Source organism: Lissotriton helveticus, chromosome 3_1 (genome assembly GCF_964261635.1).
Source record: "Lissotriton helveticus chromosome 3_1, aLisHel1.1, whole genome shotgun sequence".
Classification (NCBI taxonomy): domain Eukaryota; kingdom Metazoa; phylum Chordata; class Amphibia; order Caudata; family Salamandridae; genus Lissotriton; species Lissotriton helveticus.
This window is the reverse complement of record NC_136061.1, coordinates 954,105,419-954,128,424: the sequence shown is the minus strand read 5'-3', so window position 1 is coordinate 954,128,424 and position 23,006 is coordinate 954,105,419. Positions and strand designations below refer to the sequence as shown.

Below are 23,006 nucleotides of genomic sequence, written 5' to 3'. Positions count from 1 at the left end.
TAATATTCCATTTAGTGGATGGCTACGCTGGGAGGGGAGTTTTTGCTCTAATGTTTAATCTTGTATTAATGTCTGCAAGTTTATTTAACAATGGGTTTAGCAGCGCCATAAGTTTATCTTCTAACTTAGTTAAATCAGTTTGGGGCTGCTTGCAATGACATTGACATACAGAAACACTTGGGGTAATCGGGCTAATAGTAGTTACCTCATCAGAGGGGCATGTCTTTCCTCGCGCAGTCTCTTTAGTTTTGGCAACTTTACTAGTTTGTTGGATTGTGATGGGTAGATCCCTCGCCTTCCTTTTCCGTGTTGTGGGCAAGGCCGTGCTCCCCGCAACCTGGCGTTGTCGTGTGGATCGTGTTACAATTTGAGGTGGGGGTAGGGGTGAAGGAGACGATAGTGACGGTAGTTCCTACAGCTATAGTTGGTAAATCTGCAACTGCCGTCACAGGCTCAGAAGATCCAATAGCCAAGTGGTGGGAACTGGCCAAGCTACATTCGGCTAGATTTGGTGGATTTAAAAGGAGTCCACCTATGGGGGTTTCCATAAACACTCGACGTGTCTTCATTGATAGCCTTCTTTGCGTGAGTTCAATCTCATGGTTTAGGAGCGATTCTGCCCTGATAATGAAGGCGTCGAGGGTACCCACAACCCCATGGCCCCCGGGGCCCCCAACCCCCTTACTGGTGCTCATAATACAGCAGAGAGTACTCAACAAGGTACAGAAGTGTCAAACAGTTTGCAGTAGATAGTAGGAGCAAATGTCACTGACCGTGTTAGCAAGAAGCAACAGAGTCTGATGTTCCAGCGAAAAGGGGGGTGGCCCTGCCCTGCCTTCTCCTGGCTTCGCCTTGCGCTGTTGTGAGCACCTCCTAGTGCACGTGACCTGATTAGGTAGCGCGCGGGGTAATGGGAGATGTAGTCCCCTCGCGCTACAACCAACAATGGCGGCTCTCAGCGGTACTCAGCAGCCTCATGAGTGCGGCGCCCCCCGGTGTACTCCACAACTCTCCTCGATGGCAGCAGGTAAATAAATTGGGCACACAGTCAGCGTTATGGCAGCAAAGGATTTCAAGGGCTCCCTATTGTATTAATTCAAAGCGCGCATTAGAGCTCACTGTTTGCACCCCTGCATGAATTTCCCCCCCCCCCAATCTGTAGTGGACAGTTTCTCCCAGTGTGCCCTTCCATTTTGTGTGTAGCCTTGTGCTTGTTTTTGATCCTGAACACCAGATGGCATACTTGGACCATGCATTGGAATCTCAACCCAGCACCAGGGCTGCCTTTTCGACTCCATCCAGATTTCACTGCAGACAGTTTAGGATCTTCTGATTAGGCATATAAATTCCAACCTGATCTGCAGCAGGCCAGTCTCCATTCCCCACCTTGACTTCAAGGTTATGACTGGTGCATAACTACTAGTGAGGGAAGTTCACCTGGCGGGGGGATGGAGATCAGAGACCATTGATATTGAGTAAAGCCAGTTCATATTAATCTTCTGGAACTTCAGAGGCTCTGCTGGGCTCATAAAATAATTCATGTTATCAATTGAAAGAAGGCCAATTCAAGATATCATGAACAACTTATCTGCTATGAGAAACTGCGACAGGCATGGCACAGTGGGGCCCTGCTTTCTTTGCCAGGAGGCTCTGTTTTTCTGAAGGTAGTTAGAATAACAGGACATCTTCCTTGTTGCCAGTCACTTGGCTGGTTCCTTGAGTGTCTGTGTGGAGGAACTGAGGAGACACGGTCTAGCACAGAGGTCTCCATCCTTTTCTGTAACAAGAGCTACTTATGTTCAATGAAAATCATCCTGAACTATGAATATTATTAGCATTGTATTAGTGACCACATCAGGCAAAATTACATCAGTGGTCACCCTTACCCTGCTAACCTCAGTACATCAAGCAGGATTGTCAGACGTATTGTAAAAAAGGCTTCATCAATTTTGAATGGCTCAGGGCAATCACATAGCAGCAATAGCTGCAATACCCCTGCCAAAGCCACATAATTTAACACTCAAATATCAAAATTAAATGTGTTTTGAAACTGAGCCATTTTTCTCAAAACATCAGCTGAGTTCTGAAAATACTTATTTTCATCACAAATGCACGCTTTTAATTTTGTATACATATATTAATTCAAATAAGTTAAAGCTTCTAATTTAGTATGCTGGGCTGCACACTGGAGATCTTCTCGCAGATAGTTGAAGATCTACCTAGCTCATGAGCTACTTCTTGGAGAAGCCTGATCTAGCAGACCACATACAACCTGTCCATTGCAGGGTGGCATGTGGTATAGAACCTCTTTGAACCGTGGGGCTTTTTCCTTGGCTAGATGTAGCCACCGTTGTCAAAGGCACTATGTCAACAATTATGCATGCTGGAGTTTGCTCCAAGGCAATTGCTCAGACTTTCCAGCTATAACAGAATGATGGGCCATTGTACATGTTTCCACCACTGCCTCGAGCTCTCAAGTAGTACTAGGCGCAAGTTATCTTGATTGCTTGAGTGCCCTGAAATTGGCCGGAAGAGTGTGATACCCAGTAGTCTACCAGTTCGAGAGAACATCCTGGCTCATTAACAGGGCAGGAGCCTGAATCCTAATCCACAGCCTACACCTCCATGCGTGGATTTGAGAAGCAACGATTAATGTTTTGGACTTTTCAGCAGAGCTGGTTTTCATTCTTGCTGCCAGATACCCTCCTGCTTGGACGGATTTGTTGTAAGGCTTGAAGCACTGAAGCTTTAAAAGCTAGACTTGTAAGTATTTTGTTAGCCTAGATCGGACATGACGATCGCACAGTTGAAAGGTATTTATTTGCCCTTCAGCCTTAATGTGTTTGCTTGATCAAGCTTTGTTTAAGACCCCTGGCTGTAATGCTTTTCATTAATGGTTTGACTAGCATGTTTCCCTCAATCCGCATGTAGTACCACAATGGGACTTGAACTTGGTCATAATGTTTCTTATTTGGATGGCCTTGGAGCCAATGCATAGCTTTTGTTTGACTCTAAAGACAGCCTTCTTAATTGCGATTACTTCAGCATGTCGAGTGAGTGAACTGCAGGTGTTTCAGTACAACTGCTCTACTCCACCTTCTTTCCAGACAGACTGGTACTGAAATAAAGACAGCCTTTCTCCCAAAGATTGACTTTCTTCCAGGTTTATTAATCAATTACTACGCCAGCATTTATTGCTCCACCTCACCCACAAAAAAGTAGAGGCTTTATCGACTTGACCCTAAGAAGGCACTTATCTTTTGCGTTAACTGTTCAAAAAAACCATCTTGTGGATTGTAGAGAAATTGGGTTATTATTTGAGGTGGTTAAGTTCCCACCTCAAGTGATAATCACAATCACTGTTAGGGTGAACCTTTAAAGTCACCCTAAGGAACCTTTGAAGTGACTAAATAAACCTGACTCAACCTCTTGGCATCTGTGGCACAGAGCAGGGAGGCTTAACTTTGAGGCAATGCGTAAAGTAAATATGCAGTACTAAACCAGTAATAAAGTTGAGATACAAGACCATACAAATCCCAAAATGAATTTGAAAAATATAGTATTATTTAATAAACAACATGTCACTAAAATCCTAAAAGTGAATATGAATTTTTAAAGTGTTAAGTAAAAATAGCACCAAGAAGCATCAAATCCCACTGATAATCAATGATTGCAGTAGAACTGGACCTATGCGCAACTTGATGCTGACCACAGTGCAGCATGGGTTAGATACACCAACCAGGTTCGTCCTTACCAAAGATTTTTCCTTCTGACTTTAGTCTTTTAACGCCTAATCCATCACAGGAGTACACTTCTAAAGCCCTCTGCCTTCTCCCCTGACCTCAGGGGAAGCACTTAGAGTCTCACAGGTGTCAAGGAGAGGCCAAACAACAGGGTCCAGCCCAGGTCCACTTGCCACTGGTCAGATGGACATTTGTATGAATGGCCTCTGGTAACTTTTTGTGTCCAGGTTGAAATAACAGTTAAAGCTTGCAGAGGGGAGATACTGGTGGCAGGCCTGCAGTCATGTTTACATTGTCACTGTTGTGGATGGCACAATGGGTGTTTCAGTCCACTTGGGACATTTAACATAATGCCTGGGTAGACCTTGGTACCATATACTAAGGACTTGGAAGTAAATTAAATATGGCAATCAAGAGTATATCAATGTTTCCATGTTGAAAGGAGGAGCACAAGCACTGGGTAGCAGCAACAAAGTGCATAGAGTTCTAAAGCCAGCAAAAATATAATTCCACAAAAAAGCAAAAATGTCAGGGCGACCCTGAAAACAAGCATTAGAAATGCAATAGGTCTCGCAGCATTAGAGTTAGTGCTTTTAGAATTGTTAATGGGTTTTTTTGTAAATCTTTAGCATGAGGTTGAGGGTGAGTGAGGGTGAGGGGTTGAGGGTGAGTGAGGGTGAGGCTGAGGGGTTGAGGGTGAGGGTGAGTGAGGGTGAGTGAGGGGTTGAGGGTGAGGGGTTGAGGGTGAGTGAGGGTGAGGGGTTGAGGGTGGGTGAGGGGTTGAGGGTGAGTGAGGGTGAGGGGTTGAGGGTGAGTGAGGGTGAGGGTGAGTGAGGGTGAGTGAGGGTGAGGGTGAGTGAGGGTGAGTGAGGGTGAGGGTGAGTGAGGGTGAGTGAGGGTGGGTGAGTGTGAGGGTGAGTGAGGGTGAGTGGGGGTGAGTGTGGGTGAGTGTGGGTGAGGGGTTGAGGGTGAGTGAGGGTGAGGGGTTGAGGGTGAGTGAGGGTGAGGGGTTTGAGGGTGAATGAGGGTGAGGGAGGGTGAGGGGTTGAGGGTGAGGGGTTGAGGGTGAGTGGGGTGAGTGAGGGTGAGGGGTTGAGGGTGAGTGAGGGTGAAGGTGAGTGAGGGTGAGGGTGAGTGAGGGTGAGTGAGAGTGAGGGTGAGTGAGAGTGAGGGTGAGTGAGGGTGAGTGAGGGTGAGGGTGAGTGAGGGTGAGGCGTTGAGGGTGAGGGTGAGTTAGGGTGAGGTGTTGAGTGTGAGTGAGGGTGAGGGGGAGTAGTTGAGGGTGAGTGAGGGTGAGTGAGGGTGAGTGAGGGGTTGAGGTTGAGGGTGAGGTGTTGAAGGTGAGTGAGGGTGAGGGTGGGTGAGGGTGAGTGAGGTGTTGAGGGTGAGTGAGGGTGAGTGAGGGTGAGTGAGGGTGAGGGGGAGTAGTTGAGGCTGAGTGAGGGTGAGTGAGAGTGAGGGTGAGTGAGGGGTTGAGGGTGAGTGAGTGAGGGTGAGGAGGTGAGGGTGAGTGAGGGTGAGGGGTTGAGGGTGAGTGAGGATGAGTGAGAGTGAGGGTGAGTGAGGGGTTGAGGGTGAGGGGTTGAGGCGAGACCTAAAAACCTGACGATCGTAGGGTTTAGCAAGATTTTGGGGGTGAATGTAAAGAGGCTTGATGTGTGCATAAGTGCCTCTCAGGCAATACTTAGCATGAGCCCCTTCCCCTCCAAGAACACACCCCCACAGAGTTATTTTAAGTTTGCACAGCTGCATTTCATGTCCAGATGAATACTGAGAATGATAATTTTTCATCACTGAATAGAACTGATGTAGCTTATGAAAATAACACACAGTTTAAACAAACTGGAGATATACCAATAAAATACATCTATATTATTATAAATAACACCACTATTGTTTCATGGCGATCATGTCCGTAAAGGAAAGTAATTTGTGTTACAGCATAAGCGTTTAAAGAGTTTGCAATTGTTTCAAGACTATTTCTATACCATAACTGTGCAACGTTTCTCTACACGGACATAACCGCTTTACTCGCCATTAGAAAGTGACACAGACTATAAGGCAATGAAATATCACACAGGAGCACACTGAAAACGTGCAAATGTCACACTTAAGACTGAAAACTTGGCAACTTTGGACAATGCGGGGGTGGGGTGCCGTGCAGACTGAATACCTGTACCAGTCAGATCCTTCAAGACTGACTCTTCGGCTGTTAGCATCAATTTGCAAATCCCCGCCTCAATACCTCAAGTGATTGTAACATTGTTTGGACACGGGAAGTCTTTTTGCAATAAAGCTTATTTGATTCTACAGCCACGATTTCTACTGAAGACGGAGGGAAGAGAGGGGAGGGGGGAGGAGAAATGCGACACGGCGGGAAGGGGAGGGGGCGGAGCTGATTGGAATTGAATTGGTTGAAGTGTGAATTTTTTTAAGTGGGTGAGGGAATGTAACACTGGTTTGGCAGGAGAGACCACTGGGACAGAAGCAACATAGCAGGGCTGGGGGGTGTTGTAAAGCAAACGGGTGACCGAGCAGTGAGGGGTGGAATAAAGCAAACTGACGAGCGAAACATGAAGCAGGCAAGGAATACTACTGGCAAGAAAGCAACCTGGAGGAGGTGAGGCACAGGAGTTCCAGCAGCGCATTACTGAGGCAGGTGAGGAACGGGAGCAGGCAAAGCCCAGGTCAAGCAGCGCATCACTGAGGCCGGTGAGGGAGAAGCACATGGGTGAGCAACATGTCGCATGGCAGAGGGGGAAGAGAAGTACATGCGGGAGAGCAACACCGAGCATGGTGGAGGGGGACGAGAAGTACATGCGGGAGAGCAACACAGAGCATGACGGAGGGGGAAGAGCAGTACATGAGGGAGACCACTGCAAAACACTTGCCTGCATACTGGCGCTTAAATAAATGCCTGTTTCGACCCTGGCACGGGACGCTGTCTGGAGAAGGCCGCACCGCCGGTGCATCATCCGCTCGCCATTTTGGAATACTCGAGAAGTCGAACAATGTTATGACAATGTTTATAACTTTTACAGTCAGGCCTGGCCGCACATCTGCACAGCATCAGACCCTGGTCAGGCCCACTGAGAGGAAACCATTCTTTAGCTGGCAGCGGTTCGCTCCAGCCAGATGTTATCACTTTGCCGGTATCTTTTCACTGAACAACAAAAAAAAAAAACACGTTTTTTCACATGTCTAAAGAGGAAATGGGAGTCTCTTGTTTGGGAGGCATTTTGCAATAAATTCATTCGGCTCTCTGGCTGATTTGCTGTGACAGGACTGAATGCAGTTCCGAGACAAAACCAAGCTTCCCTTTGATGTCGCGGCGCTCGGGCCCTGCCAGTGCAAAGGAAGCAGCCTTATATAGAGGCACAGCGCGAGCTGCAGTGTGCGCGTGAATCACCGGGGCTTCAATGCCTGGGTACATCTCAATAGGCTGTGAAATTGGACAGTCACCTGGCATGTGCTTATTTACACACTGCCCTCCGCTGCTCTTTCTCAAGTGCCTGTGCACGGCGCGACGGGCGTCTCTCATCCTTTCTGAAGCAGCAGTAACTAACGTCTCTGACACCTACTCATTCCGGCAGGCTGTCACGTGAAATGTCAGATCGCCGTCATTACTCGCATTGTTGCTGCAGGAAGCTTGAAGCATGAGTCACCATGGGTACACATGCAAACAAACCCGGAAAATATGTACAAGCGGAATTCAGTTGCGTTGTGGTAAATCCACCGATAATTAGGAAGAAAGCGAGTTTATAAAATGTGTGGCAAGTGCGGGGGGTTTTATTGCACCACAGCTGTGAGATAAAAATATATTTCTACAGGCGAGGGAGTTATTTCGCGAATGTTTGTGAAATATGTATTCCGACCGATGGAGGCCTAGTCAACCGAATTGTGGTATACTTTCTGGGAAATATGGCGAAGGCTAGTCTCAGCCGGACTAGCTTCTCACCAAATTATAAGATTGCTCTAAAAAGAACGCCTTCACCGCCAATCTCTGTAGAATGTTTGTATATGATTGCCTTTATCGTATCAGTGATCTCTGACAAGCAAAGTTATGTTTTGTCATACTTTAGAGCTAGCATGCTACTAAAATCCACATGGCTCACTAGAAATCGACATGAAATAACAAGACGGACGGACGGAGGAGAGGGGAGGGGGGAGGAGAAATGCGACACGGCAGGGGAGGAGAGTAGGATGAGGAGGGGGGAGGAGAGTAGGGGAGGCACGGCCTAGCGGCAGGCAGGCAGGGGAGGAGGGGGGATGTATTCCGACCGATGGAGGCCTAGTCAACCGAATTGTGGTATACTTTCTGGGAAATATGGCGAAGGCTAGTCTCAGCCGGACTAGCTTCTCACCAAATTATAAGATTGCTCTAAAAAGAACGCCTTCACCGCCAATCTCTGTAGAATGTTTGTATATGATTGCCTTTATCGTATCAGTGATCTCTGACAAGCAAAGTTATGTTTTGTCATACTTTAGAGCTAGCATGCTACTAAAATCCACATGGCTCACTAGAAATCGACATGAAATAACAAGACGGACGGACGGAGGAGAGGGGAGGGGGGAGGAGAAATGCGACACGGCAGGGGAGGAGAGTAGGAGGAGGAGGGGGGAGGAGAGTAGGGGAGGCACGGCCTAGCGGCAGGCAGGCAGGGGAGGAGGGGGGAGGAGAGTAGGGGAGGCACGGCCTAGCGGCCGTGCAATCAAGTAGTGAGGGGGCGGAGCTGGGGGAGGCTGTCTCAGAGAGTAGGCAAGGCGACACGGCGGGAGGGGGCGGAGCGGGTAAACAAAGACGGACATGCACGCGCCCGTGACTTTTAAGGTCAATGCGCATGCGCATAAGCTTAATGCGCATGCGCATTGACCTTAAAAGTCACGGGCACTGCAAGGAATCGCCACGATTCCTTGCAGTGTGGATAAAGAGTGGATGAGCCCCTATAGTCTCGCTTGCTCGATGCGCATGCGCATCGACAGGCGAGACCTAAAAAGGGCAAATGTTCAACATGGATTATCCAGCGCTTTGTGGGGTTCTCTGAGGCAAAGAATGGGAAGGCTGTGAAAAAAAGGACCAAGTTGATAGTTCTCTGCATCAAAATAGACTGTGCGCAGCCCAACAAACAATTCCTGGGAGGACAGGAATCACATTCTATCAGCGCCCTGGCTGCGTCAATAGCGTTGGTGCGAGAGTACCTGTTTTAGATCTTTGCCAAGCTGCAAGGTGGTGTTGGTGAACAAGTCCTCGAAATGCTACTACCTTGACACTCCGTTCCTACCGTAGGTCCGTTTTGTCCATTCAGTCGTGCAAGACTTCTCATGTAAGTCCACTACTCCACCATTGGAGGGACTCTTGTGGTATCTGTGTGAAAGGTGAGGAATCTGTTGTGAGAGTATCCATCAGAAGAGCAAGTTTTAAACTCTAAAAACCACAGAAATTCACCAGTTAATTATCTCAAGTAACTATAACTCATGGCCTGAAGTAACTATAATTCACGCCCCCGCCATTCCCAGTTTTCTCATCAATTATTTCATTGCAAATGTTGCAGTGATGTCACAGAAGATGTCATGAGTTATGAAATATGCAGCTAACCCCACACTGTGCATGGCTTGCGGTTAGGTCCTGTGGCCAACACCCCCCCAAAAAAGTAGCCAGTCCCACGCTGCGCAGGGTCTTAGGCTTTCCTGATTGAGCCTTTGCCAAGCGGCATAAGATTGACCTATGTTCCCCGGGACCCCATCCCCCATGGCCAAATAGTTATAAAGGGGTGGTACCGTGTGGCTCCCTCCCTGAGCCTTCATTTTCCCGGGTACCCTATAACCAGGGCCAAATATAATAAAAAAGTGGATGGGGCCACTCTGCCTCTTCCCCAAGCCTTATTATGCCCCAGGGACCCCATCGCCTGGACTGAAATATAAATGAATGGGGAAGGGGGGCCTCCTCCACAAGCTGTTTTTGGCCTTAAAACCCCTGCTAACAGGACAATATTTAAAAAATATATATATATATATATATATATTTTAAGGGGAGGGCGATGCGTGGCCCCGTGCCCGAACCTCATAAGGCCCTGGGCACCATTCCCCAGGGCTATATTTATTTTGAAGGGGAGGGGTGCTGCTCCTCCCCAAGCCTATTATGGCCAGGAACTGCATGAAAGGAGGCTGCCCTGGTACCCACCCAGTGCACCCACGATGCACAATGTTAAGGGGCCAGGGAGAGAGACCCAGGGGCCCGCAGCCCCAGCCGGTGTCCTGCATAGTGTGGGAGTAGGCATTACTCCCTTGCACGGAGAGCCGCTATTTAGCTGTTGCTTCCAGGCAGGGGCAATATCTTGATTTATGTTTTTGCCTGCGTAAGTGTGGCCAGGGAAATGGATCTCAAGTCTGCTCCTAGGCGGCAGGAGCAATTGTAAAGCTCCCGCACGCTGGAGACTTGGTGTTTGTGCCCGTTTGGTGGGAGTTTTGAATATGCTCCCACCAGACGGGAGCAAACACAAGTTTTACTCCTGGCGCCGATGTGTGCAGTGAAACTGCTATGTCCTAGTGGTGGGCTCCCCGAGACATAGCAAGTAAGCATGCCATAGGAGATGGAGTAATGGGGTCATTATAGGCTCTAGGAGAATGTTACAGCCACGGGGATGGGGTCCCTGGGGCCTCTTTGATGCTCGGGTGGGGGATCACGTGGCTCTTTTCTCCTTTAACTTATTTTCCGGCACTGAGGAATTGGGACCCCATGGCCAAATTAGGCTCAGGGAAAGGAGCCCTGCAACATCCTCCCATAATTGTTTTGCCTCAGCCCTAGGGGATGGAGTCCCTGGGTCCTCCCTCCTCTTTAACTTACATTTTGGCACTGGGGATGGGGCCTCTGAGACCAAGTTAGGCTCAGAGAGGTGGGCCACGACCCTTCAAACAAAAAACAGTATGCATTTCCCCCCGAGCCTTAGTCCACCCGTGGGGGGGGGGGGGGGGTTTAATGAACAAGTGCTGAAGCCTGCGCATGTATTTGTTTTAAACATTTTTTTCCTGCGGATTTGTGAATCATCCACAAATTAGTAGCATAATTAAAAATAATAATCATTTAGCCCACCAGGCCTAGGAATGTCCGTGTTCTAGAGACATAAGATGGGTGCCTCTACTTCCTTGTTTATGTGGTGGTTGCCGATCAGTCGGATCCACATAGGCTCTGTGTCCCTAGCTATACAAAGTTTTTTTGCATTAATTGCTCCTAAACTACTGAACGTATTTATACCAAATCATAAAAAGCACTCTTTCTGGCCTTAGATTTAGCTATTTGCCAAATTTGGGGTAAGTCTGTTCAGCGGTTTAGGCTGTAAATGTGCCTGAAGTTCCTATGGAAAAATGTATAGGGAAAACGCATTTTGGTACCCCAGTTTTTTCTTGGTCCCCGCTTGAAGATCACACAAAAACGCTCCATGCGCAAACTAGTCAAAAAGGACTTTTTTGAAAAGTTTTGTAGATGTTTGTGAAACTGCGTCAAAGTTATAAGCAACACAGAAAAGGATTTTCCTATGGAAACGCAAACCATATATATACAAAATCACCTTAAGTGCCACAAATGGATATAATTCCAACCTGACTCTGGGCCCAATTTACAGAATTTCAACAGTTTTCACACTTTGTAGTCCAAGAAACAATAAAACAAAAATACACTGTAGTACTGGTAAGCCTCATATCCAAGCCTTTCAGGCTGATGCATGCCTCCGATCTCAAACGTCGTATGCCTTCCTGGCGGCTAGCACCTCAGATTTAGGGTAGGAGAGATTCAGGAATTCCACTCTGGAGATTCATATCTCATTTTTAATTCTGACAAGCTCACTCTGCGAAAAGTCTGTGTTCATGCCGAAAGGGATGTATGAGTGTAACCTAAACCTGGTTAGATGCAAAGGCCAGCACTGCAATTTGTTCCGAAGAATTTAATTGATACTAACTCCTCCCTCGGCTTTCAGGTACTTACTGAATATTTGAAACAGTACAGTGCTGGAGGAAGAGTAACTAACTAACCTGTTAAGGTGGTTTTAATGAGTTGGGATCTTTGTAGATTCACATGTGACCCATCAAGCCTTCCCATTGCGTTTTCATAGTAGTTGATTTAGCATGCTTATGTGATACATACAAATCTGAAGATGGCAGTTGGTATAGAGAGGAATGACTGCAGGCCTGTGAGGTATATTTGAAAGTGAATTATACTTACTGTTGAAGGGCTCCTTTTTATGGGCCTTTTCCTTAAACAAATAACTTGTTAATTTTGTTTTTGCTATGGTAGGGGAATGCATATGTTGTGATCTATTCAGATGGCACTTTAAACAGAAAAAAGCTGTGCCGGACAACCACATTTGCGGTTAAGTAAAACTGATTGTTTCAAATGATTTCTGTGTTGAGCACAAATAGTTTATTTTAGAGCCTTCTTAAATAGACTGGCTTAAATTACTAAAGTTGGCCAAAATGATGCAAATAACCCGTTTTTTACTTGATTTTACCTGTGGATATGATAATTTAATGCACTATCTGAAGGTTTTACATTTTTTTTTTATCTTACTCAGATGAAGAATTACTTGAAAGAGAAAGTATGGTGTCCTTTGATATAAGTGAGAGTTTCGCAAGTTGTATAGAAGAGCCCAGGAATGATTCATCAGCAGATGATTCTCAAGTCATACAGCAAACTTCAAACACTGAGATGGCTATCTCTGCCTTCGATCCCTCAGAGCATTGCTTTGTAACAGCAAATCATGTCCAGATATCTGACACACACATCAAGCTGCAAGAGATTCAAAGCAGTTGCAGTTCAGAAAAGATCGACTCACAAACAGTCTTCGAATTCCAGCTTCTCAATGAAGGCGAATCAGTAGTTGATTTATCTTTGGACACCGCATTTAACAGGTACAGCCAACAGCAAGCTCTGTTTTCAGTTACCTTGGATGACACAAAGGAAGATAAGGACAATAGTTCTCCTATTGTCTATAGCATAAGCACCTCTCAAAGCCAACTCCAGAGTGTCACAACTGAGGAAGAGTTGGTGAATCAAAGTACTATAGCCAAAAGCTTTTCGTGTCATTATCCATTTGATACTTTCAAATCACGTCAAAATCCAGACACTCCTAAGTTTATTGAAAATTCTATTGACGTGTCGGGTGAACTAGCCACAGTTGATGCTAATCATGCTGCGGTTTTCAAGAAGACATCTTTTGCTCCACTTTGTGATGCAGGTGATGCAGTTGATGCTTTAAATTCTGACCGGGCTTTGCTATCTGCTTACAGACCAATGCGGCAGATGCAAGGGGATGCTTTGAAATGCGAGAAACAATTCTGTCCGGACACAAAATTTCCATGCAAGGTTGAGGAGCCGCCAGCAAATGATGATCTGCAAGGTAGCACGGATGTAGCTGACATGTCCCTTTCGGATCTCGCAGATGCTTCTGAAATATTGAAGTTTGAAATGTTTGGAAGTGTGGAAGATTTGAACAATAATTCAAAATTTCATGGTTATGAAAACAGTTTTGCACAACCTTGGCGGCAATATTGCATGGAATCCCTGCAAACGTCCTTTAATTTTGAACCTAATCCTGATATTTTTGATGATTCCTTCCAGTCAGCATTAAGTGCCAGCAGCAGCTTCGATAGCCTTCCTAGTATTCCTGCTTCTGAGCATCCCAGCCTTTCTGTTAATGACAACCATCCAGCTTGTGAGGAAGTTAAAACAACCCATGCTACAGCTCCATTTGCCCAGGGTCTCATTCCTAGCACAGGTTTCCAGTGTCTCACCTGCCTCCAAAGCGCAGCTGGCAGTTCTGTATCTAGAGTGAACCAGACAGTTGATGTAAGTTCTGATTTCCGTGCTTTTTTCACAACCAGCAAGGCTACCAGCATGGAAAGGCCTTTAATCTCTAGGGCAGAAAATACTGAAGTGACTTTGATAAAGTGCAGTACGAAAAGGTGGCCGGCCACTGAACAGAAGAGCATTGCATGCAACACAGATTGCTGTTTGGCTCATCTCTTTATGCAGGACGTTGCATCGCAAACAACTTGTGTAGAAACGCAAGAGAAGTTGGTCAGTACAGATATCACCACTTCAGACTGGAATTTGCTTTCTCAGGTACGTTTTACGCTTACTGTTTTTTGTATTTAATTTGAGGTAATTGTTCATTTACTTGTTTTCTGAGAACAATAACAGTAACTGAAAAGCTAGATTCCAAGAATAAATGGAGCTTTAGTCACTCAATGGTTGGGCACAGGGTTACAAGTCCTTTCCTTTCTAATGGAGGTTTACCAATCTGGCCCATGTTGCTGGAGATTAAAATATTGTTGAGCAATTTGGTCATCCTATGTGCAAGGAGCCTTGATTCTATGTCGGAACAAGAGGCGAGGATTTTGCTCATCTTTCTTTATTGAAACTCTCCAGCAGCGCTGTATATCAACTGGTCAAATAACTAACTTTCCCTTGAACACGTGGGAAATTTCAGAACCAATATTCGGCCAATAACACACGGATGGACACAATTGTCCTTTGCCACTATCCACCACTCCTATTTCTTCGCTGCTCCAGCAGCTGTCAGTTAAGTGCTCCTTGACTTTCTCTGAAGATGGCCATTTTCTTCCTTCCGTTGGTGTTATTGTGCCGGTACTCTCTTGGCTAACAATTGGTTTCCCTTTGCAGGGTCTCAGGAACACCTTGCGCACTCCTTACGTGGCAGTATCTTCAGTTTTATGTAGAGAGGCGCACAGAGTGTGGCACGGTCCTCGGACAACAATGGGATGCTCCTGCCTCACGGTAAGCATTGTCCTCCGCTTCCGGAGATTAGCGTGGGATCCCTCTCTAAGGGGAAGCAAAAGGAGAGAAGCGTGCCAGTCTCTGAGCTTACATTGTCCCGTTTTACTCTGAGTCCAACGCCACTTACAGGGGTCTGTGTTTGCATAAGTACATTTGGCAATCTCTGTGTTGGAGCACTGACCTGAGTGTAGCCCTTAAAAGAAAGACAGAAGGCGTTTGTCCCCTGGTCATAGGACCCGATCAAAGCCTCGGGCTTTCTCAAATTTAGCTGGTTCCTCCAGGTGCATTCAATTGGCCCCATCATGCAATGCTACGTGAAGTTATATGCCGAGGAAGAAATCCTCTTCTGCTTACCCTGAGGGTATGATTTTTACAAGGCAGTGTACGTCTCCAAACACAAGATGGTGTCACATGTCCTACTTCCTTTGGAAAAGAAGCTCCTACAGCTGGAGCAAAAGTACCTTCAACCCCTTTTTAATAGGAAAGACCTTCCTGACCCCTCAGTGGACCCCTTTGCCCCCCACCCCCAAAAGAATCCCTTCCCTCCCCACACACACAAGGCTGTGGCTACAAGGAGACATGACAACGGTGTGGACCTGTAAGATTTTGACAATCTAAAACAGGATTTTCTGGCAAACCAACAGGCTGGTCATGAGGACGGTCGCTGCAAAAAAGGTCTGGATGCAGATGGTGTCTATTCGGGAAACTTGTGACCTCATACTCTGCAGTTCCTGGAGGGAGGTGATACCCCAGGAGATTGAGACAAATGAGGTAGTGAACAGCTGCAGCACCTTGACTCAGACGCCCTGTCCCATCTCAAGGAAGGAGACCCTGACAAGCCAGAGTGGAATCGGACAATGGCTTGAGACCTCCGGAATCTGAAGAATGTCCTACAGCCCTGATCCTTTGTGTGGGTCCCCGCGGAAAAGGTTGCAGCCTATGTTGCTGGCAGGCTAACCAAGGCCTTAGATAAGGAGATTCACAATCACCTAAAGGCAGAGTTCCCCCGCTCCTCCTGTGAGTGATAGATTGCTCTGATTCCGGAAATAGATGCCACAATGGCAACATTGTTGGTCAAGTACATTCATGAACCCACGAAGGTGATTGATTGCTCTTGGCTTCCTGCCAAGATAAACTCTTAGGATGTATTCGGACGCCTGAAGAAAATCCTGGACATGGCGGATGAGGCAAAGGTATCTGGGTATCTGATATTGCTTGGCATACTGTCTGGCGGGGCCTAGCGCGCAGTGATATTCCTAGTGAACACTAATTTTGCACTTGCAGCTGAACTAAGCTGCTCCCTCCTGATAAAGGTCGACACTAAGCTGGGAGATCTGGTGGTGTACTAATCCGGAGCTGTGGTGCAGGGTGGGCCTATTCGGGGAGCCCTCTAAAAGGAGTTCGGCGAAGTTTGAAGCGACCTTCACCTCCTTCAACAAGATGCAGGAATTCGTCAAGAGGATATTTACACTGGCTGGGCATGGTTTTGGGCGCACAACTGGCCATTTCTCCCAGCAAACCTCCCTCAAAGGCCATTTGAAGTAATGTAGACAATGGCTGAAGCCGCAAGATTCTGCAACTTCTTCCCCGTCCAGATGCTGCCCACAGCAAAGGGTACCAGAAGCCACAATACAGGCAACTCTAAATGTTCTCTTTTATTCCCTGCTAAAGGTGTGAGGAAAGTTGGCTGTTTTTTCTCACAACTGGGTGTGAGTTAACCTTGGACACATGGGTACTACAGACAGTCCAAGACTTCTCAATAGAGTTTTTACGGGTCCCCGGAGCAGAGAACATTCCTTGCGCACCTTGGTCTGTTTGAATAACGATGCAGCCCTTAATGACGAGGAAGTAGAACCACTGCCAAGGAAAGGGGCTATTCTCCAGTCCATGTTGCATTCTAATGGTTTCCTAAGAAACCTATTCCTGGTGGAGAAACTGTATGGAGGATTACTTCTGTTAATCAACGTTTGGGAATTTAACGTATGGATAGTATTCTTTCACTTCAAGGTGGAGGGCATACACTTTCTGATAGACTTACTCCAACTGGGCGATTGCATGGCGCGCCTGGATCTCAAAGACTGGTATCTCACAATTCCCATGTTCCCCTTCTCGCATCACTGGTTCCTTCAATTTGAAAGGAGATCCGAAATCTGAGTTTATGGCTCTTCCCTTTCGTCTTTCTATGTCAACTTGGTAAGTCACCACTGTGCTCAGACAAGTGATAAAACACCTCTGGTCGCAAGGAGACGCCTCATCGTCTATCTGGATGACATTCTTTTGATGGACTAATGCCAGACGAACCTAACAAGACCAGTGCAGAGTGTGGTGTCCCTGCAGGAACACCTGAGTTTCATCATCAACGTGGAGAAATTGCTCTTCGAGCCTTTGCAGAAAAACACATTTCTGGGTTTTGTGGTCAATTCGGTGGCATTAACACTCAACCTCGCCTCCAGGAAAATATTGAAGATCCGACAGCTCTGCAAAACACTGGCTTGACCAACCATCTCACTGAGGGAGCTCGTCTGGATGGTAGGCCTCCTCATCGTTCATTCAGGTCATGTATGTGGGCCCCTGTCAATACTGAGACTTATGACCCATCATCTGTGCAGGGGACTCTCTGAATTTTTGCAGAAGGTCTCCCTGTCGAGTGCTGCCAGGGAGTAAACAGAGTGGTGGCTCGAAAGCAATCCTCAACTCTAACCTGGTCGTGATCATTCAGTCTGACGCCAGCCGTTTTTGCTTGGAGCATTCTGTACCAAAGGAGAATGGTCCGCTCCTGAGCAGCACCTGCACATGAATTGCCTGGAACTCCTTGTGGGCTCCTTCACCATCCAGTGCTAGACCAAAGACTAGATCAATGCAAAGTCCTCCTGAAAGTGGACAACGTTGTGATAGTGCGCTATATAAACCATCTAATGGGCACAATGTTGAAATTCCTGGCGGAGGACCTCTAGTAGTTCCGCCTGGACAATCACATATCTGTGACAACGGGGTATCTTACAGGTGCATCCAACACCAAGGCAGACTGGCACAGCCAGTACTTGCACGACTCTCGTGGTTGGAAGCTGACAAAATAAGCCTTCAAGTACATATCAGCTCAATGGGGTCCATTCACAGTGGACCTTTTTTCTTCGATGCTGTACTCAACTTCCCAGGTATTTCAGCTGGAGACCAGACCATGATGCAGTTGCGATGGATGCTTTTCTCCAGGACTAGACCAAGGAACCTATTATGCATTCTCTCTGTTTCTAGATGATTGGTGGTGGTAACCCTGATCTGGGAATCTCAAGTGTGGGATCTGGTTCTGATGGAACTTCCCTATAATTTTCCAACCAGACTACCCCTTCTTGTAGATCTTCTCTTGGATCCGTCAGAGGGACCCTCACCTCCTGGAAATGGAGAGCAGACTTTGTCTTATGGGGTAGCAAATTACAGGGTAGATCTCAGGGTTTTTGGGACATCGTTAAACGCTCCTGTGGTAGGTGTGGGTGGACGGAACAGTCAAGTGCTATAGGTCGGTATGGTTGAGATGACTGGCTTGGTGCCTGCGTAGGGATCTGGATCCTGTGGGGGTGGACAATGTTCAAATTCTTCACTTCCTCGCGAGCATGACAGAAAACGGAGTGGCATAAATGTCAGTTAACACATTCAGATCCACCATCTCTGTAGGGCACTCCCCATCAAAGGTCTCCTGAAAGGCTGGGCACTGGCAAGTCTGGAAACTCCTACTGGTGTCAGTCTCTCCCTTCCCTCAGTGCCTTGTTATTCTGCTCTCTGGGGCGTGAATGTGGTCCTTAACTACCTGCCTTCTTGGAGGTCCAGTAAATATGTCTCCAGGAGAGAGATCACATGTAAATTGATGATCTTATTATGCTCAATATCATACATGTGAGTCGTGGAAGTCAGAGCACTGGATATTCTAGGTAGTGTTATTTCTCCCGGAAGGGGTTAGCTTTTATCTTATCAAAAGGATAGAGGATGGCTGAAGTTTGGTTTCGTACCCAGCTTTTCAAGCAGTCCCAAAGTTGTGTGGTATTGTGCCTCAGGGTGTACATGCCTATGACTGAAGAGCTACGCCCAGCAGGTGAGACAGCTGTTTGCATTGAACAAGCTGCATAGGGCAGTGTCCACCCTGACCATTGCTCGTTGGGTCCACTGAATTGTGTAAGAGGCAAGTATTGATACCAGAAGCTTTGGCGCCCACTCCTTCAGAGGGGCCATGGTGTCAAAGGCCTTCTCTTTAGGAGCCAGGCTGGAGGACATTATGAATGCAGCGGATTGGTCCCCGAGGCTCTGCTTCAAGCTGGTGCTGGATATGGCAACTGTGGTCGCGAGTAAGCTTTAAACCAGCATAATCCTCCCTGTGCTGATCTAAGGCAAGGATTATTCTACCCAGGGGACAAGTTATGTCCAACCCCCACTCTGCAGAGGGGAGGATCCAGTATGATGGCATAGAGGTTGTGGTATGGTTTAATTTGAGGACATCCTTCTATTTTCAATGGATTTGACTGCCGTTGAAAACTTGGTCATGAAGATGTTTTGTGTCATAATTTACTCAACGCTCATAGATGTTTGCTAATGCCTTTGTCTAGTTGATGACTGATAGATGATCTGGTCTTTCTGTTGCAAGGATGAAGGTTTCTAAACAGAAGTGCCCTGGACCAAAGGGTGACAGCGCTTGTTGTAGGAAGCAAGAGGAGTGGTGTTCAGCGGCAAAGGATTACTGTACCTATTTAGGTGTTGGCTAAATACTGATTCTAAAATTCCCAAATGTTCATGGGAAAGTTAGTTCTTTAAACTGTAGATATATGGAGCTGTTGGAGAGGTGCATTAAAGAAAGATTTGCTCAATCTTTACCTCTGTGTTCTTAATAGAATTTAAACTTTCTGTTAATTTAGCTTGGAAACGTTTCATTGTTAATAGGCATTTTTCCTCTAGCACAATGATGTGGTGACAATACTGTGTCTGAACTGTTCGGCTGTACGGATCCCACATTGCAACACTGTGAAGGGAGGTGTAAACTGTGCATTTTAAACTTGTAAGCACTCCTAACTGGCATTTGACAGTTCAACATGCATGAGTATGTGAGACAGCTAGTGCCTCAGCATAGTTTCAACAAATATAAGAAAATCACTGCTGGGTAAGTGGATAGTGTACACTTCCATTTGTGTGGCATTGCCATCAGCTGTGGGCAGTATTTCATTGTCCGGATGTACACCTATTCCCTGAAATTGATTTACAGTTTTGTGAAGATGTGTGAAAAATAAGTGCTTTATATGCGGATAAAATTTCAAGCTCTCTATTTCAGTGTCATTACACCCCAGATCAGGGGATCTCCATTGAATCTTAAGCACTGAATTGTCTCGCCCAAGAGTGGGTTCCCAGAAAACATTAAAGAATAAAAAGATATCGTTTTATATATTTTTATCCTTAATCAAACAGCCAGGTTTGATTAAAAGTCGCTATGTAAAGAATAGTGGCAGGCAACTCTCACAAATATATATATATTTTAAATAAAAGGGAAATATAGCTATGTAGGCTGCAGTTCTAAGAGGCTAGAAACCCACCGCTGCTCCTTTAAGAGGACATATGCCACTAATTTCCCGTCATGCCCTCTCGTGACAGTTGCTCTAGGTCTTTCTGATTGGAGACTTAAGATACTGTCTATTATGTATTTATTGTTATGCATCATAGGATCTTCACTCATTGTCATAAATGTTAGAATAATTGCAGAGCAGATGCACAGGTAGGGCAAGCTTCATTGAGGAATATTTTAGCTTACAACTGAATGTAGTTGTTCATCCACCTCTTGATGATTCGGATGGGCTCGTAATTCTGTTCATTGTTTATAATGGTTATTGCTGGCTTTGCCCAAAAGGAGAAGAAAACATTTGTTTATTTGTAACCCTAGTTCTTCCTCAGGGGAATCCTAATTGAAATCATAAGCAACCCTGCTTCCTGTCCAATGGAGGGGTAGAAGTAAATGATTATTTCCATTCCTGGTTCTGCATCGGAGACACCTTTATTAAAGGCATAATCTTTATGAATTTAATGAAGGTGTCTACACTGCAGAATCAGGACCAGAAATAATATTTGTAATAATTCCCCACTGAGAGCGGATACCACAAAACACTGATATTTAATCGATATAGTTATGAGAGGTTGTGGAGGCTAGCATAATGTAATGTAACAAATCACTTCCAAAAACCTATTCGGGAAGCTCCGGTCATCCAAAAAGCCAGGTCTTGAGGCTCTTCCTAAATGCTTGCAGTGTGGGGCTTAGTCTGATGGTGAGGGGAAGTCGATCCAGGTCTTGGCCCCGATGTAGGAGAATGATCTGCCACCCGTTCTGGCTCTGGATGCAGGGATTTTGCAAGGCTAGGTCAGCGGAGCAGAGGTTTCTCTTGGGGGTGTAGAAGGAGAATCTTTTGTTGAAGTATTGGGGTCCGGTGTTGTGGAGGGCTTTGTAGGCGTGTGTGATGAGCTTGAAGGTCACTTTTTTTTCGACGGGGAGCCGGTGGTGGCCTCGTAGGTGTTGGATGATGTGGACGAGTCTGGCTGCGGCGTTCTGGACGGTCTGAAGTTTGAGGAGTAGATTTTTGTTAATTGCGGTATAGAGGGTGTTCCCATAGTCTAGCCTGCTGGTGATGAGTGCGTGGGTGACAATCTTCCTGGATTTGGGGGAGATCCATGAGCTTTGCTGAGTATGCAGAGGGTGTTGAAGCATGTGGAGGATATGCCGTTGATCTGTCGGTTCATGGTGAGGGAAGAGTCTAGTATGGTGCCGAGTTTGCAGGTATGGTCCGTGGTTATGGGAGGGCTACCGAGGGCAGGGGCAACCAGGTGTCGTCCCATGTGGAGGGGGTGAATCTGAGGATGAAGACTTCTGTTTTTCCCAAGTTGAGCTTCAGGCAGCTGCTGCTTATCCAGGTTGCAACGTCCTTCATTCGATCCTGGTAGTTGTGCCTGGTGATGTCTGGTTCCTTGGTGAGGGAGAGGATGAGCTGGGTGTCCTCGACGTAGGATACTATGCGGAGTCCGTATTTTCTGACAATGGCTGCGAGGAGGGCCATGTAGATGTTTAAGAGCAGTGTGGCCTTCATCAAGGAGAGTGTGGATGTTGTCCGTGGCGGCTAGGAGGGCGGTCTCGGTGCTGTGGTTGCAGCGGAAGCTGGATTGAGATGTCGAGTATGTCGCCGATTCTATGAAGTTCGTTAGCTGGATGTTGATGATCTTCTCTGTAACTTTGGCAGCGAAGGGGAGGAGGGTGATGGGCCTGTAGTTCTTGAAGTCCGTCGAGTCTGTGAAGGGCTTCTTCAGGAGACGTTTGACTTCTGCGCGTTTCCTGTAGTCTGGGAACGTGCCTGTTTCGAGGGTGCAGTTAATTGTCTGTCGTAGTTCTGGTGTGATGGTTGCTCCGGAGTGTGTGCTCCTCATGGTCTTTGTGGTGTTTTCTGTGGTGACAGGGGTCCAGGCGAGGATGGTCTGCTGATTGGAGTTGCTGGTGGAAGGTGTTGTCGGTGCCTTGGTCCTGTTCATTGAAGTCTAAGAGTGTCCTGATCTTGTGGTGGAAGAAGGAGCAGAGTTTGTTGCAGAGGTCCTGGGAGAGAGGTACACCAGAGATTTCGCTAAGGGGTCTGGCGAATTCTTGTATGATGTTGAAGAGTTCCTTGGAGTTGCGGGAGTTGGAAAGGATTCTGTTCTGGATGAAGTTCCTCTTCATAGTTCTGGTGAGTTGGTGGTGTGCTGCAGTGGCGGGCCTGTAGGCGGTGCGTGCTTCCGGAGATTTTCTGTTCCTCCAAGCTTTCTCGAGTCATCGGCACCAGCGCTTGGATTCTCGAAGGTCCGTGGTGAACCAGGTGGCTTTCTTGGTGTTTTTTCTGTCAGAGTTCTGGAGGGGTGCAAGCGTGTTGGCGCAGTCGGCAATCCATTTGTGGAGTTCGTTGGCTGCAGAGTTGGTGTCTGTCGTGGGGGGAGGAGTGGGGTTGACGGCGGAGGCATGGTGCTCTTCAGTGATCTTGCTCCAGTTTCTTCGCGGGAACGTGGCGGCTTGTGTGCGGTGGGTTTCGCGAAGGAGAAGTGGATGCATTGGTGGTCGTCCAGAGGGATTGCGTGGTGTGACTGAAGCGAATGTTGATTCATCTGGCGAAAATGGGGTCAAGGGTGTGTCCCTCTTTGTGGGTGGGGGTGGTGATGAGTTGCTTCAGTCCAATGTTGGCAAGGTTGCCCAGAAGGGCGGCGGAGTTGTGGGTTGCTTAGGTTGTCAAGGTGGAAATTCAGGTCTCTGAGCAGTACTTAGTCCGTTGAGGCGAGGGCGTGGGGCGCGATGTGATCTGCAGGGTCCGGGAGGTCTGTGTTCCATTCAAAAGTGTCTTTCCCTTTCTGGATTCCAGTGGCGCTCAATGGCGGCGAGTGTCGGAAATGGTTGCACAGGACATTGATTAAAAAAAGACGGGGCTTAAGGTGCTGAACAT

The 23,006-nt window shown here is 46.9% G+C and overlaps 1 protein-coding gene across 9 annotated transcripts in view; it reads left to right on the top strand.

Moving 5' to 3' along the window:
• The window catches only part of RBM44 (RNA binding motif protein 44), a 1,911,902-nt gene that overhangs the window by 838,599 nt on the left and 1,050,297 nt on the right, over positions 1–23,006 (top strand). For all 9 annotated transcript variants that reach the window (XM_078681327.1, XM_078681325.1, XM_078681323.1 and 6 more), the window contains one exon: positions 12,308–13,857. In XM_078681327.1, the coding sequence (XP_078537453.1) occupies positions 12,308–13,857 (1,550 nt within the window). The remainder of the gene's footprint in view (positions 1–12,307; positions 13,858–23,006) is intronic.